The sequence below is a fragment of the Lipotes vexillifer genome, unplaced genomic scaffold (genome assembly GCF_000442215.2).
Source record: "Lipotes vexillifer unplaced genomic scaffold, Lipotes_vexillifer_v1.1 scaffold194, whole genome shotgun sequence".
NCBI lineage: Eukaryota > Metazoa > Chordata > Mammalia > Artiodactyla > Lipotidae > Lipotes > Lipotes vexillifer.
In genome coordinates, this window is record NW_006771758.1 from 2,112,012 (window position 1) to 2,125,826 (window position 13,815).

The following is a 13,815-nucleotide window of genomic DNA, read 5'->3' on the forward strand; positions in this document are numbered from 1 at the left end:
GACCCCTGCATCGGCAGGCGGACTCTCAACCACTGCGCCACCAGGGAAGCCCGGACAGTGACATTTTTATAGCTTTGTCAGTAGTTAGGGAAATCGTAAGACCTGCAGTATTTTCACCAAATGGGAATGCAATGTGTGTGGTGGTTATGAGCTGAGGCTATTGTCTTTTACTGGAGTTGGAAACTTTAACCATTTCAGATCTGTTTCCTCATCTATAAAATGGGGTTTAAAAAATTGGTATAAGGATGTAAAGTGGTCAGTAAAAAGAGAAACCTGTATTTGACCTATAGTTGCTTAGGAGGGCCAACAGTATATGTTCTGTATGACAAACGAGATATTTTAAACACTATTAATATTTGGATATTCAAAACTTTAAGGCCTGATATCCTTTTATATTGGGGTTTTAGGTAGTATAAGATACTTTGGCCTTGGGGCTGATATAACGTATTTTCTAAAGCACTTCTGCAACAATGTCTAGGCACTGTGGCATATAATGTAGGAGTTGGATGCCACCTATTTCGGATATCTTAGTACATTTCACACACATTTTGAATATAAAACCAATGTAACAACTATTTTGAACGGGGTGGTTCTGCTCTTTGGATGTGCAATGGCCTCTGAGCATCCTCACTGGCAGCTTCTTAGCTGTCATGAAAATATTAATTATATAACTTTAAGTGGCAATTTTTAACCTAGTTCTGATAATGGGCCACTATGACTCCTCTAAAATTGTAGGTAAACTTTCTGTGTACGTGCATTTTTTTCCACAGAGAGAAAAAAAAAAGGTTCATTTTGGAAGGGTCCATGACAAAATGGTTTAAGAAGCACAACCTTACAGGTTAAATTAATAACTGTTAGTAACTTGGTATAACTCTTGCAAGCCTACAGCATTTAGCCATATGATTATTCAACTTTTCATTCATTACCAGAAGGCAATGTGAATATATTTGGTGTTTGCAGTGAAAATTCAATACTTTTTGTCTTTCTAATTCATTTTCCTTCTTGTTGAGCAGATGGGTATGGCACTGTGACCCAGTCTCCAGATGCCCTTTGGCATAACAATCAAACTGTAAGCATATTCCTTCCTACTTTATTAGCCAGATTCACTTGTATGTCTCCCTGGAAGCAAGTTACATTTAGAGATTGTTATTGTAAGACTAGTCCACACATTTCAAATAAAGGAAGAAAAGAATTTGACTCTTAAATTAGGGATGCTTTAATTAACTTAAAAAGTTTATATAGATGCACTAGTTGTCAGAAATACCTGAAAAGTGATATTTTACTCTCTCTCGACACACACACACACACACACACACACACACACACTACAGACTTTCTCCTGCCCAGAAAATTAGAAAAAACGAGTGAATTAATTCAAGGATCGTGCGTTAACGTTACATACCAAGGGCGACTTCAGTGATCGTTAGAGAGCTAACGTGCTTTGAATTGATGTGGTGGAGTGGGGGCCATCCCAACTAAAAGTATTATATAAATGAAAGTGTGCTTGCTTCAACATAGGCCCCCTAATATCCTTTTCCAACCCAATTGTCCTCCTATATAGAAATTTTGAGGCCACTTCTGAGTCTTTCTATACATAAACCTCCCCATATGATGACTTATTAAGGTCCTAACATCTTGAAAAACTTTGTGATTCTGTAGGATGTTGTCATACTTTTTCCACAGTTAGATTGAGAAAAATCTAAGGGGCTTTATTCTTATAATGTTCATCAAAACCTCATCTTTCTAAGTTAGAAGAATTTATCAATAGGTCCTTTACTCTTGGCTCCCTTGGGTGAACCAACTTTCCTTTTACCATGTGCAAGTAATTCTTAGAATAAGAGAAATTCAAGCTCAGGCAAAGTGGGGTTATTTAGTGTGAGGTCAAATGGCCTTATGTTACATACCTCAGTGACAATGAGAGCACCACCACAGAGGAATGATATTGAAGATTTTAACAACTCTTATGGTATGGGCACTGATCGATCTGATGGATATGTGCTGAATTTGTATATGCCTGTTAAATAGCAGAACTGCCACCATGTAAATGACTGTTACATTGTTATAGCTGGATTAAGAAAAAAGAAACAAACATTCTGAATGATGAGATTGTTCTTTACCTCAGTTACCGGCAGGACAGGTATGTTTAGCAGCAAGTAGAAGCAAGTTCACAACAGGCAAAATCGTGGGCTTTTTGTGTCTTGACTCTGAAGATGTCAAGGTGTCTCCCAGGTATCCTGAAACCAAGCAGCATATATTTCGACCCAGTAAATCAACTTCCTGAACTCCATATTAGGGAGAGAATTGAACAAATATGTGAAGATGTATAAGAAAAGATGTTCATTGCTGTTATTTATAGTCATGAAAATGTTATAAACAACCTAAATGTTCAATAATAAGGGATTAATTACTTAGTCAATTAAGCATGCCCACTTATTGCCATTAAGCATGTTGTCACTGCAGTACATTTACTGACATGAGAAGACAGTGTTGATTGTTAAATGAAAAAACTAACTTTTAAAATAGTGTAGGGACTTCCCTGGCGGTCCAGTGGTTAATAAGACTCTGCGCTTCCAATGAAGCGGGTGCTGGTTCGATCCCTGGTTGGGGAGCTAAGATCCCAAATGCCACGCAGCACGACCAAAAAATTGTGTGTGTGTGTGTGTGTGTGTGTGTATAGTGTATATACTGTAGTATATATTGAATATAGTAACTGCTTCTGTTAAGAAAAACACTAGGATAAAATTCTAGAAGAGTATGTAATGAAAAATGGTAATAGTGGCTGTTTCTGGATGTTGGGATTATGGTTGATTTTTGTTTTCCTTTCTTTATGCTTAGCTGCACATTCTAAAATGAAACTGCAGTTTTCATGTAACATAATATTTTTGAAAAGGAAGCAAAGCCTGCTTCCTGTAACTCCATGTTCCATGTAACCACTTTACCCCCCACAAGTAAGGTAATTACATAGCTTTTCCCTCCCAAGACACTGGCTGTTCCCCCTTTAAGCAAAGACAGCTCATATGCTAAGTCACCATCCTTTGTGTTCCTCATAGTGTTGATCAGGAAGTACCTAAATTATCTTTCCCAAGAACCCTATTTAATCTGCATTTGACAGACAGAGAAACAGAGGTTCAGAGAGGATAAATAACATGTCTAGGGTCACACAGCAACTAAGTAAAAAAGCTGGAATTTTGACTCCAGAGATTAAACTCTTACGCAGGAAGAGATTTGAGACTTAATCTTTTTCTCTGATCTTCACTTCCTTTCTGTTAAAATACCTACCCCATGGGGCCTCTTTAGGATTAGAGTTAAGTTATGTAAAGGGGCTGAACATGATTCATGGCGTATTTCGGTTTTATTCCGGGAGGTGATGATCCCTTATGAACCATACTAGGAGATTTAAATAAACTTGTATTTCTTTCCAATTGTGCAACATTTTAATTGTTAAGCAGGGCCATGTATATGAGCATCTACTTTCAAGTCCATTTATAAATACATAGATGGAATCTTGAATTCTAGTTAAAAAAAAAGTTTTGCAATCAAGGGCCAATTTTAATAATTGAACACATTCACATAGCTTGAGGTAACACCACCACGTCAACTTATATAGGAACAAAAATTGTTGTTTTCTTTTTTAATATCATAGGAGGATTATTTATGAAAATAGCTTATTAATTTTTTAAAATAGTTATAATTTACATATAATAAAGCACACTCATTTGAAGTGTACAGTTTGAGTTTTGACAAATGTATACACCTCTGTAAATACCACCGCAAGCAAGAGATAAAACATTTCCACCATCCCCAAATACATTTTGAATTCTAAATTGTCTTAGAATTTCACCACATGGTTATAACTTTAAATCATTTGGTCTTACCCCTCATGATCCGGAACTAGCCAAAGGCCAATAAAGATAAGTGTGTCTGTGTACATTATTTTCAGAAATGTTTTCTACCCATAATTGTAAGAAGTTTTTTTTTTTTTTTTTTTATCTGCTGATGTTTCCTTAGCTTGTGACGCTGGCACAAGATCCATGGATGAACACCAATAAGGGAGTCTACATTGGAATCTGTGTTACTGCCTTGGTATCATTGCTCACATTTTTGGTTTTCATGATTAGCAAAAGTAAGTCACCTCAGGACTGTGCCTGCGGGAGTTTTCTTGAACCAAACTGCCTGTAGCCCTCATAACTTCCTTGGTTTTTACCTTGTTCTTTTTTTATTTTTTCTTTATCTTAAAATTATTGTCCCATAGAGAGAAACATGATATTTAAATTCTCCATAGGAGAAATTAAATATGGAGAAATAGGCATTGATTGGGTAGAGTTGGGGTTTGGAAGGCAGCAAACCATTGTAACATATAAGATGTGTTCACTCCTCCTTTCCCCCTTCCCTCAAGAACCAAGTTTTGGCCCTATAGGGGGTGAAATTGTTGAGGGTGTTACAACACCCACTTAACAGAAGAAGCAACTGGGACATTGAGAGGGATACATGATTTCAGGGCTAAGAGTAGAGCAAAGGGGTTCACAAGGCAGCCATCCAGGGCCTCCTGGTCTCCTTCCACCAGTTGTGCGTGTATGTAAAACCTGTCACCTATGGAAGAAACACAATCCCCCATTTTTTTTACAGTGAAATATAATTGCATTATAGTAAGTTGGGACATGTGGGTGAATACACTAAACTATTAGTAAACATGAGATACTTTACACTAAGGGGCTTATTTGGCTCCTACAGATTCGAAAAAAGTTACCTGGAGTTATCAGGCGAGGGTCCAGATTGGTTTTTTTCCCCTTCTTTTTAAAGATATTTTCTTGTAAATTAATTTTTTCAGCTTCTGAGGTCTGTACAGATTTTGTTCATATCAAAGTAATAACAGTAATAATATACTTGTTTGGGAAAAAAATCTCATGAACTCTGTCTTACATGTTTAATTTTCTCTCACTTCTTCCCCAATTTAGGATATTTTTGCCTGAGTAGCAAGGTGGAGCTACTACGGTAAGGTTGAAAGAGTTTGTGTCAATGCCTTTTGATATTCTTACTCTAATAAAAATAAGGATAATTTCTCTCTCCCTCTCTTTTCCTTCTGAACTCTCCATTTTATACTCTGGATCCTGAAAAATCTAGTATATAGGGCACCTCCATTGCCGTCCAACCTTCCAGTGATATTTTTAGCATCTCTGTATTTCCCTGGAATTGTGCCAGAACTGCTCCAGAAACAGTACCTCAAACCTGACCGCTTAGAGCAAGAGAACTAAATTGCAGATTTTGTTTGATGGGACATTTGAATGGGTTGTTTGGTTTGTTATTTGATTTCATTCAGTGCTTTGTTTATTGAGTGTGTATTGAATGCCTACTAAATTCCAAAGAGATGGACAAAACAGAAACGTATAAATGAGTAAGCAGGGTATTTTTAGAACTTGCAGAGAAATGCCATGGGGAATACAGAGCAAGGCAATAGGCTATGTGAGTGAGCCCCAAAGGAGCAGAAGGCAGTTCTGCAAAGATCTGGAGGAAGATGACTCCAGGCTGAAGACATACAAAGGCACAGGCTAAGGCACGTGCTTCCAGCTCCCCACCCTTCCCACCATCCCCATTGTTACATGCCCAGCCTGCTCTGTTCCTTTACATTAGTTGTTGGGCCTCATAGCATTTGAATTTTTTGCAAATCTACCACACTGCCCAGGGAAAGTGAAATCCTCTTTATATGCATTCATGTAGTCATTTCCCCAAACACCTGTCTGTAATGGTAGGAAACCTCTGCCTACTTCCAAATCCAAATAGCCTGCTTCATTTGGTCCAGCTTGGACTTTTTTTTTTTTTTTTTTGAGGTATAGTTGTTTTACAATGTTGTGTTAGTTTCTACCGTACAGCGAAGTGAAGTAGGGTTCCCTGTGCTATACAGCATTTTCTTTTTAATTATCTATTTTATACATATTGGTGAATATATGTTAATCCCAATCTTCCAATCCATCCCTCCCCTCCCCCACTTTCCCCCCTTGGTGTCCATATGTTTGTTCTCTACATCTGTGTCTCTATTTCTGCCTTGCAAACTGGTTCATCTATACCATTTTTCTAGATTCCACATATATGCATTAATATACGATATTTGTTTTTCTCTTTCTGACTTACTTCACTCTGTATGACAGTCTCTAGGTCCATCCACGTCTCTACAAATGACCCAGTTTCGTTCCTTTTTATGGCTGAGTAATATTCCATTCTCTATATGTACCACATGTTCTTTATCCATTCATCTGTCGATGGGCATTTAGGTTGCTTCCATGACCTGGCTATTGTAAATAGCACTGCAATGAATATTGGGGTGCACGTGTCTTTTTGAATTATGGTTTTCTCTGGGTATATGCCCAGTAGTGGGATTGCTGGGTCATATGATAATGTAGATTTTCTGATGATGGCCGTTCTAACTGGTGTGAGGTGATACCTCATTGTAGTTTTGATTTGCATTTCTCTAATAATTAGTGATGTTGAGCAGCTTTTCAAGTGCTTCTTGGCCATCTGTATGTCTTCTTTGGAGAAATGTCTATCTAGGTCTTCTGCCCATTTTTGGATTGGGTTGTTTGTTTTTCTGATATTGAGGTACATGAGCCGTTTATATATTTTGGAGATTAATTCTTTGTCCATTGATTCGTCTGCAAATATTTTTCCCATTCTGAGGGTTGTCTTTTCATCATGTTTATACTTTCCTTTGCTATGCAAAAGCTTTTAAGTTTCATTAGGTGCCATTTGTTTATTTTTGTTTTTATTTCCATTACTCTAGAAGGTGGGTGAGAAAAGATCTTGCTGTGATTTATGTCAAAGAATGTTCTTCCTATGTTTCCCTCTAAGAGTTTTATAGTGTCCGGTCTTACATTTAGGTCTCTAATTCATTTTGAGTTTATTTTTGTGTATGGTGTTAGGGAGTGTTCTAATTTCATTCTTTTACATGTAGCTGTCCAGTTTTCCAAGCACCACTTATTGAAGAGACAGTCTTTTCTCCATTGTATATCCTTGTCTCCTTTGTCATAGATTAGTTGACTATAGGTGCATGGGTTTATTATCTCTGGGCTTTCTATCCTGTTCCATTGATCTAAATTTCTGTTTTTGTGCCAGGACCATATTGTCTCGATTACTACAGCTTTGTAGTATAGTCTGAAGTCAGGGAGTCTGATTCCAGATCTTTTTTGTTTGTTTTTTTTCTCAAGATTGCTTTGGCTATTTGGAGTCTTTTGTGTCTCCATACAAATTTCAAGATTTTTTGTTCTAGTTCTGTAAAAAATGACATTGGTAATTTGATAAGGATTACATTGAATCTGTAGATTGCTTTGGGTAGTATAGTCATTTTCACAATATTGATTCTTCCAATCCAAGAACATGGTATATCTCTCCATCTGTTTGTGTCATCTTTGATTTCTTTCATCAGTGTCTTACAGTTTTCTGAGTACAGGTCTTTTACCTTCTTATGCAGGTTTATTCCTAGGTATTTTATTCTTTTTGTTGCAATGGTGAATGGGATTGTTTCCTTAATTTCTCTTTCTGATCTTTCGTGGTTAGTGTATAGGAATGCAAGAGATTTCTTTGCATTAATTTTGTTTCCTGCAACTTTACCAAATTCATTGGTTAGCTCTAGTAGTTTTCTGGTTCTTTAAAAATTGCCATTGGTAATTTGATAAGGATTGCTTTGCATCTTTAGGATTTTCTGTGTGTAGTATCATGTCATCTGCAAATAGTGACAGTTTTACTTCTTCTTTTCCAATTCATATTCCTCTTATTTCTTTTTCTTCTCTGATTGCTGTGGCTAAGACTTCCAAAACTATGTTGAATAATAGTGGCGAGACTGGACATCCTTGTCTTATTCCTGATCTTAGAGGAAATGTTTTCAGTTTTTCACCATTGAGAATGATGTTGCTGTGGGTTTGTGGTATATGGCCTTTATTATGTTGAGGTACCTTCTCTCTATGCCCACTTTCTAGAGAGTTTTTATCATAAAAAAGTGTTGAATTTTGTCAGAAGCTCTTTCTGCATCTGTTGAGATGATCACATGGTTCTTATTCTGCAATTTGTTAATATGGTGTGTCACATTGATTGATTTGCATATATTGAAGAATCCTTGCATTCCTGGGATAAATCCCATGTGATCATGGTGTATGATCCTTTTAATGTGCTGTTGCATTCTGTTTGCTACTATTTTATTGAGGATTTTTGCATCTATATTCATCAGTGATATTGGTCTGTAATTTTCTTTTTTTGTAGTGTCTTTGTCTGGTTTTGGTATCAGGGTGATGGTGGCCTTGTAGAATGAGTTTGTGAGTGTTCCTTCCTCTGCAATTTTTTGGAGGAGTTTGAGAAGGATGGGTGTTAGCTCTTCTCTAAATGTTTGGTGGAATTCACCTGTGAAGCCACGTGGTCGTGGACTTCTGTTTGTTGGAAGGTTTTTAATCACAGTTTCAATTTCATTACTTGTGATTGGCCTGTTCATATTTTCTATTTCTTCCTGGTTAAGCCTTGGAAGGTTATACCTTTCTAAGGATTTGTCCGTTTCTTCCAGGTTATCCATTTTATTGGCATAGAGTTTGTTGTAGTGGTTTCTTATGATGCTTTGTATTTCTGCGGTGTCTGTTGTAACTTCTCCTTTTTCATTTCTAATTTTATTGATTTCAGTCCTTTCCCTCTTTTTCTTGATGAGTTTGTCTAAAGGTTTATTTATCTTCTCAAAGAACCAGCTTTTAGTTTTATTGATCTTTGCTATTTTTTCCTTTGTTTCTATTTCATTTTTTTCTGCTCTAATGTTTATGATTTCCTTCCTTCTGCTAACTTTGGGTTTTGTTTGTACTTCTTTTTCAAGTTCCTTTAGGTGTAAGTTTAAATTGTTTATTTGAGATTTTTCTTGTTTCTTGAGGTAGGGTTGTATTGCTATAAACTTCCCTCTTAGAACTGCTTTTGCTGCATCCCATAGATTTTTGGATCATCGTGTTTTTGTTGTCATTTGTCTCTAGGTATTTTTTGATTTCCTCTTTGATTTCTTCAGTGATCTCTTGGTTATTTAGTAGCATATTGTTTAGCTTCCATGTGTTTGTGTTTTTTACATTTTTTTTCCTGTAATTTATTTCTAATATCCTAATGTTGTGGTTGGAAAAGATGCTTGATACAATTTCAATTTCTTTAAATTTACCGAGGCTTGATTTGTTACCCAAGATGTGATCTATCCTGGAGAATGTTCCATGCACACTTGAGAAGAAAGTGTAATCTTCTGTTTTTAGATGGAATTTTCTATAAATATCAATTAAATATATCTGGTCTACTGTGTCATTTAAAGCTTTTGTTTCCTTATTTATTTTCATTTTGGTTGATCTGTCCATTGGTGGAAGTGAGGTGCTAAATTCCCCCACTACTATTGTGTTATTGTCGATTTCCTCTTTTACAACTGTTAGCAGTTGTCTTATGTATTGAGGTGCTCCTGTGTTGGGTTCATATATATTTGTAATTGTTATATCTTCTTCTTGGATTGATCCCTTGATCATTATGTAGTGTCTTTCCTTGTCTCTTGTAACATTCTTTAATTTAAATTCTATTTTATCTGACATGAGTATTGCTACTCCAGCTTTCTTTTGATTTCCATTTGCATGGAATATGTTTTTCCATCCCCTCACTTTCACTCTATATGTGTCCCTAGGTCTGAAATGGGTCTCTTGTAGACAGCATATATATGGGTCTTGTTTTTGTATCCATTCAACAAGGCTGTTTCTTTTGGTTGGAGCATTTAATCCATTCATGTTTAAGGTAATTATCGATATGTATGTTCCTATGACCATTTTCTTAATTGTTTTGTGTTTGTTTTTGTAGGTCCTTTTCTTCTCTTGTGTTTCCCACTTAGAGAAGTTCCTTTAGCATTTGTTGTAGAGCTGGTTTGGTGGTGCTGAATTCTCTTAGCTTTTGCTTGTCTGTAAAGCTTTTAATTTCTCCATCGAATCTGAATGAGATCCTTGCCGGGTAGAGTAATTTTGGTTGTAGGTTCTTCCCTTTCATCACTTTAAGTATATCATGCCACTCCCTTCTGGCTTGTAGAGTTTTTGTTGAGAAATCAGCTGTTAACCTTATGGGAGTTCCCTTGTATGTTATTTGTCATTTTTCCCTTGCTGCTTTCAATATTTTTTCTTTGTCTTTAATTTTTGCCAATTTCATTACTATGTATCTTGGTGTGTTTCTCCTTGGGTTTATCCTGTATGGGACTCACTGCACTTCCTGGACTTGGGTGGCTATTTCCTTTCCCATGTTACAGAAGTTTTCGACTATAATCTCTTCAAATATTTTCTCTTGTCCTTTCTCTCTCTCTTCTCCTTCTGGGACCCCTATAATCCAAATGCTGTTGCATTTAATGTCCCAGAAAATCTCTTAGGCTGTCTTCATTCCTTTTCATTCTTTTTTCTTTATTCTGTTCCGTGGCAGTGATTTCCACCATTCTGTCTTCCAGGTCATTTATCCGTTCTTCTGCATCAGTTATTCTGCTATTGATTCCTTCTAGTGTATTTTTCATTACAATTATTGTATTATTCATCTCTGTTTGTTTGTTCTTTAATTCTTCTAGGCCTTTGTTAAACATTTGTTGCATCTTCTTGACCTTTGCCTCCATTCTTTTTCTGAGGTCCTGGATCACCTTCACTATCATTATTCTGAATTCTTTTTCTGGAAGGTTGTCTATCTCCACTTCATTTAGTTGTTTTTCCAGGGTTTTATTTTGTTTCTTCATCTGGGACATGGTCCTCTGCCTTTTCATTTTGTCTGTCTTTCTGTGATTGTCCAGCTTGGGCTTTAAACAGGTCTTTCTTCGATTCCAAATCCATCCCTCTTAAGCTGCCAGCTGTTATTCCTAGTTCTCTTTCATTGGATGTTATTACATAGTCTTTCCTATGTCTGAGTTAAGCATATGAGCCAATGCACAGAACATGCCTTGAACTATGCCAAACATATTGCAAGTGTTCCATAAACATTGGCTTTTATTATTGCAGTCATGCCCTTCACAGCAGTGAACCTGTAAACCCTTCATAGGCACTATTATTATTCTTAGTCTACAGATTGGAAAACAGGTTTAGAGATGTTAAGTAACATTCAAGGTCACACCCCACAGCAGGTAAAAGACTCAATCTTTTTAATTAGAGTCCAAAACCCATACTTATAGAAATTTTTGACTATCTGCTTCCAGGAATGGAAGAAAAAAAATACTCCCTTCAGGCACAAAAGCATGAAGGATAGCATCCTTTTAGTTTATTTTTGTCCTTTTGCTGTTAACGTTTTTTTAAAGCTTCACTTTTTGAAAAGAAAATATTTATTGTAGGAAATACTATATAACACAGAAAAGCAAAGCAAAACAAAACCAAAAATGAACATTTCCCCATGAAGTTATTTTTGGTGCATCTATATCACATTGACCCATTTTGAGCTGCTGACACCTAAACGGTTTCCACACATGTGTGACTAATCCGTTTAAAGATCAGAGCTGAATGAAGATGGAGTACATTTCATATCATTTCTGGGCAGGCTTAACTAATAAAAAGTAGTAACTATATACACTACAAATTATAAAAGAGTAGCAATATCAAAACTCCACAAATGACCTATTCATATTGATGTGTGAGCATATGTGTTATAAAAGTCATTTAACCCATGGCTTTCTAATTTTGACCATTAAGGCATGGTAAGATTTTTGACTCCATGATCTAGTATACACTTTGATGAAACAATACTATTTTACTATACCAGTATGCTCTGATATTTTGTATATTTATATATATTTATCTTAAAAACAGGATATAGAGCACTAAATAGATTTAATAACCCTCTCTAAAGGGTCACAGTCCACAGTTGGAAAAACACTAGCCAAACCATTACCTAGCCATCTTTGAGAATATGTATACTGGTTTAGTACTTCAATTTGATGTCTGATGTTTGTCTTCTTAGATTTTCTTTCTTTGTTTTTTTTAAAAATATTTATTTATTTATTTGGCTGCATCGGGTCTTAGTTGTGGCACATGGGATCTTCTTTGAGGCATGTGGGATCTTTTGTTGCAGTGCATGGGCTTCTCTCTAGTTGTGGTGTACGGGTTTTCTCTCTCTAGTTGTGGCACGTGGGCTCCAGAGTGTGTGGGCTTTGTAGTTACAGCATGAGGGCTCTCTCACTGAGGCCTGCAAGCTCAGTAGTTCTGGCACACGGGCTTAGTTGCCCCATGGCATGTGCAATCCTAGTTCCCCGACCAGGGTTCGAACCTGCATCCCCTGCATTGGAAGGCAGATTCTTTACCACTGGACCATCAGGGAAGTCCCTAGATTTTCAATTTTTGTATTCTATTACATGAGACTCCAGAAGGAGACCAGTCTGAGGTTTTTGAAACTACTGCTGAGGTTTTCTACCTGCTTATTAAACAGACTTTCCTGAAATTTCATATTCACAACTCTGAAAGCTTGTATTTATTTCATAGGCTGTGTGAATGGGGTTCTGGGAAATGCAAATACCCAATCTTGCTTGAACGTAAACAAATGCACTGCTCATACTTGAGAAGTGGTCTGCTTTTCTCTTACTCAGTGTTATTCTTTCTGTAGTGTGATTCCGTTGAGGGACTCTCACATTGGAGCTTTGAAAAATGCAGCTCTGAAGCCTGTCCGAGCAGAAGACAATATCTACATTATTGATGACCTTCATTAAGTCATGGATCCAGTGGCCTTCTAAGGCGTTACGCCCTTGACTGTGGGAGACGGTGACCAGATATCACTGTGCCAGAGTCCTTTCATGAAACAGGACAATTTTTCCGTCAGTTTCCCATGGCATTCCAACCAGTCGGTGATATTGGGTAGAGTGAGTCTAGCTCATCTGTGTACCGTCAACCTCTGTAACATTGTCCTAATTTTTTATACTAAAACTGTCTCAATCTTTCTGGTCATTGCAGAGCTCTCTCCAAAACATGAAATTTATTCCTTAGAATTGTACATTCTCTTTAGACCCTATGAATCCTGTTTTCTATCAAGAATTCTCCTTGGGGAGACAGAATAAACACTACTACCTCAGTTACCAAAGCTGTCAAGAAGAGCTGAGTACCACTTAAAATCAACAAATCCAATTTGGGACTTAAAGGACTTAACTTGGAAGCATTTCATGATTGTCTTTTTTTTTTTTAATCAAGCAACTTCAAATGTTATATTCCTTAGGGCCCCCAAGGGTTTCAAATCATGGGAGTGTACAGGTTTTTATTCACACAATGGGAAAATAGAAGTGAATGTGATTTTGCCATTATAGGTATATCTGGTTTCTCAGGGCTCTGGAAATAGAAGTGCTTTCCCTGGGACCAGGATGGGTATTTTAGCCGTTAGAAGAAGCTAGTGCAGTGAGTGGACCATGGAGACACCAGGGGAAGAAAATCAATTGCCATATGATTTATGCTGTTTCTGCTACATTGGTGCCACAGTTCTAGGCACTTATGTAGACAACTGGCAGACTCTCTGATGTAACTTTTAGAATGAGGCAGGGTGGAAATAAAAGGAAAAAAGAGGGGGAGGGAGTAGTAAAAGAGGCTTTCTGACTTAGAAAAGCTAGTTTGCAAATATAGTAGTGTTGTTTGAGAGTGTTACCCGTTTCAACCGAAATGCTAAATTGTCCTCAAACCACTTTGATTTTTAAAATTGTTTTGGAAGGATAAAGGGTCTTTTTCATATTGAATCAATTCCTGTGTTATATCTTTTTCACAGCTCAATTAAATTTTTGGTTTTTCCAGAAGTGTTAGAGAAAGGCTAACGGTAAGGGTATTTTTAGTCACTAGGAGCATTTCTACATGAACA

The 13,815-nt window shown here is 36.8% G+C and overlaps 1 protein-coding gene across 1 annotated transcript in view; it reads left to right on the top strand.

Moving 5' to 3' along the window:
- HAVCR1 (hepatitis A virus cellular receptor 1) overlaps positions 1-12,688 on the top strand; it is a 24,303-nt gene extending 11,615 nt beyond the window's left edge. The window contains exons 4-7 of the mRNA XM_007447134.1: positions 1,014-1,069; positions 4,009-4,123; positions 4,956-4,992; positions 12,586-12,688. Coding sequence (XP_007447196.1) covers positions 1,014-1,069; positions 4,009-4,123; positions 4,956-4,992; positions 12,586-12,688 — 311 coding nt within the window. The remainder of the gene's footprint in view (positions 1-1,013; positions 1,070-4,008; positions 4,124-4,955; positions 4,993-12,585) is intronic.
- The last annotated feature ends 1,127 nt before the right edge of the window (positions 12,689-13,815 follow it).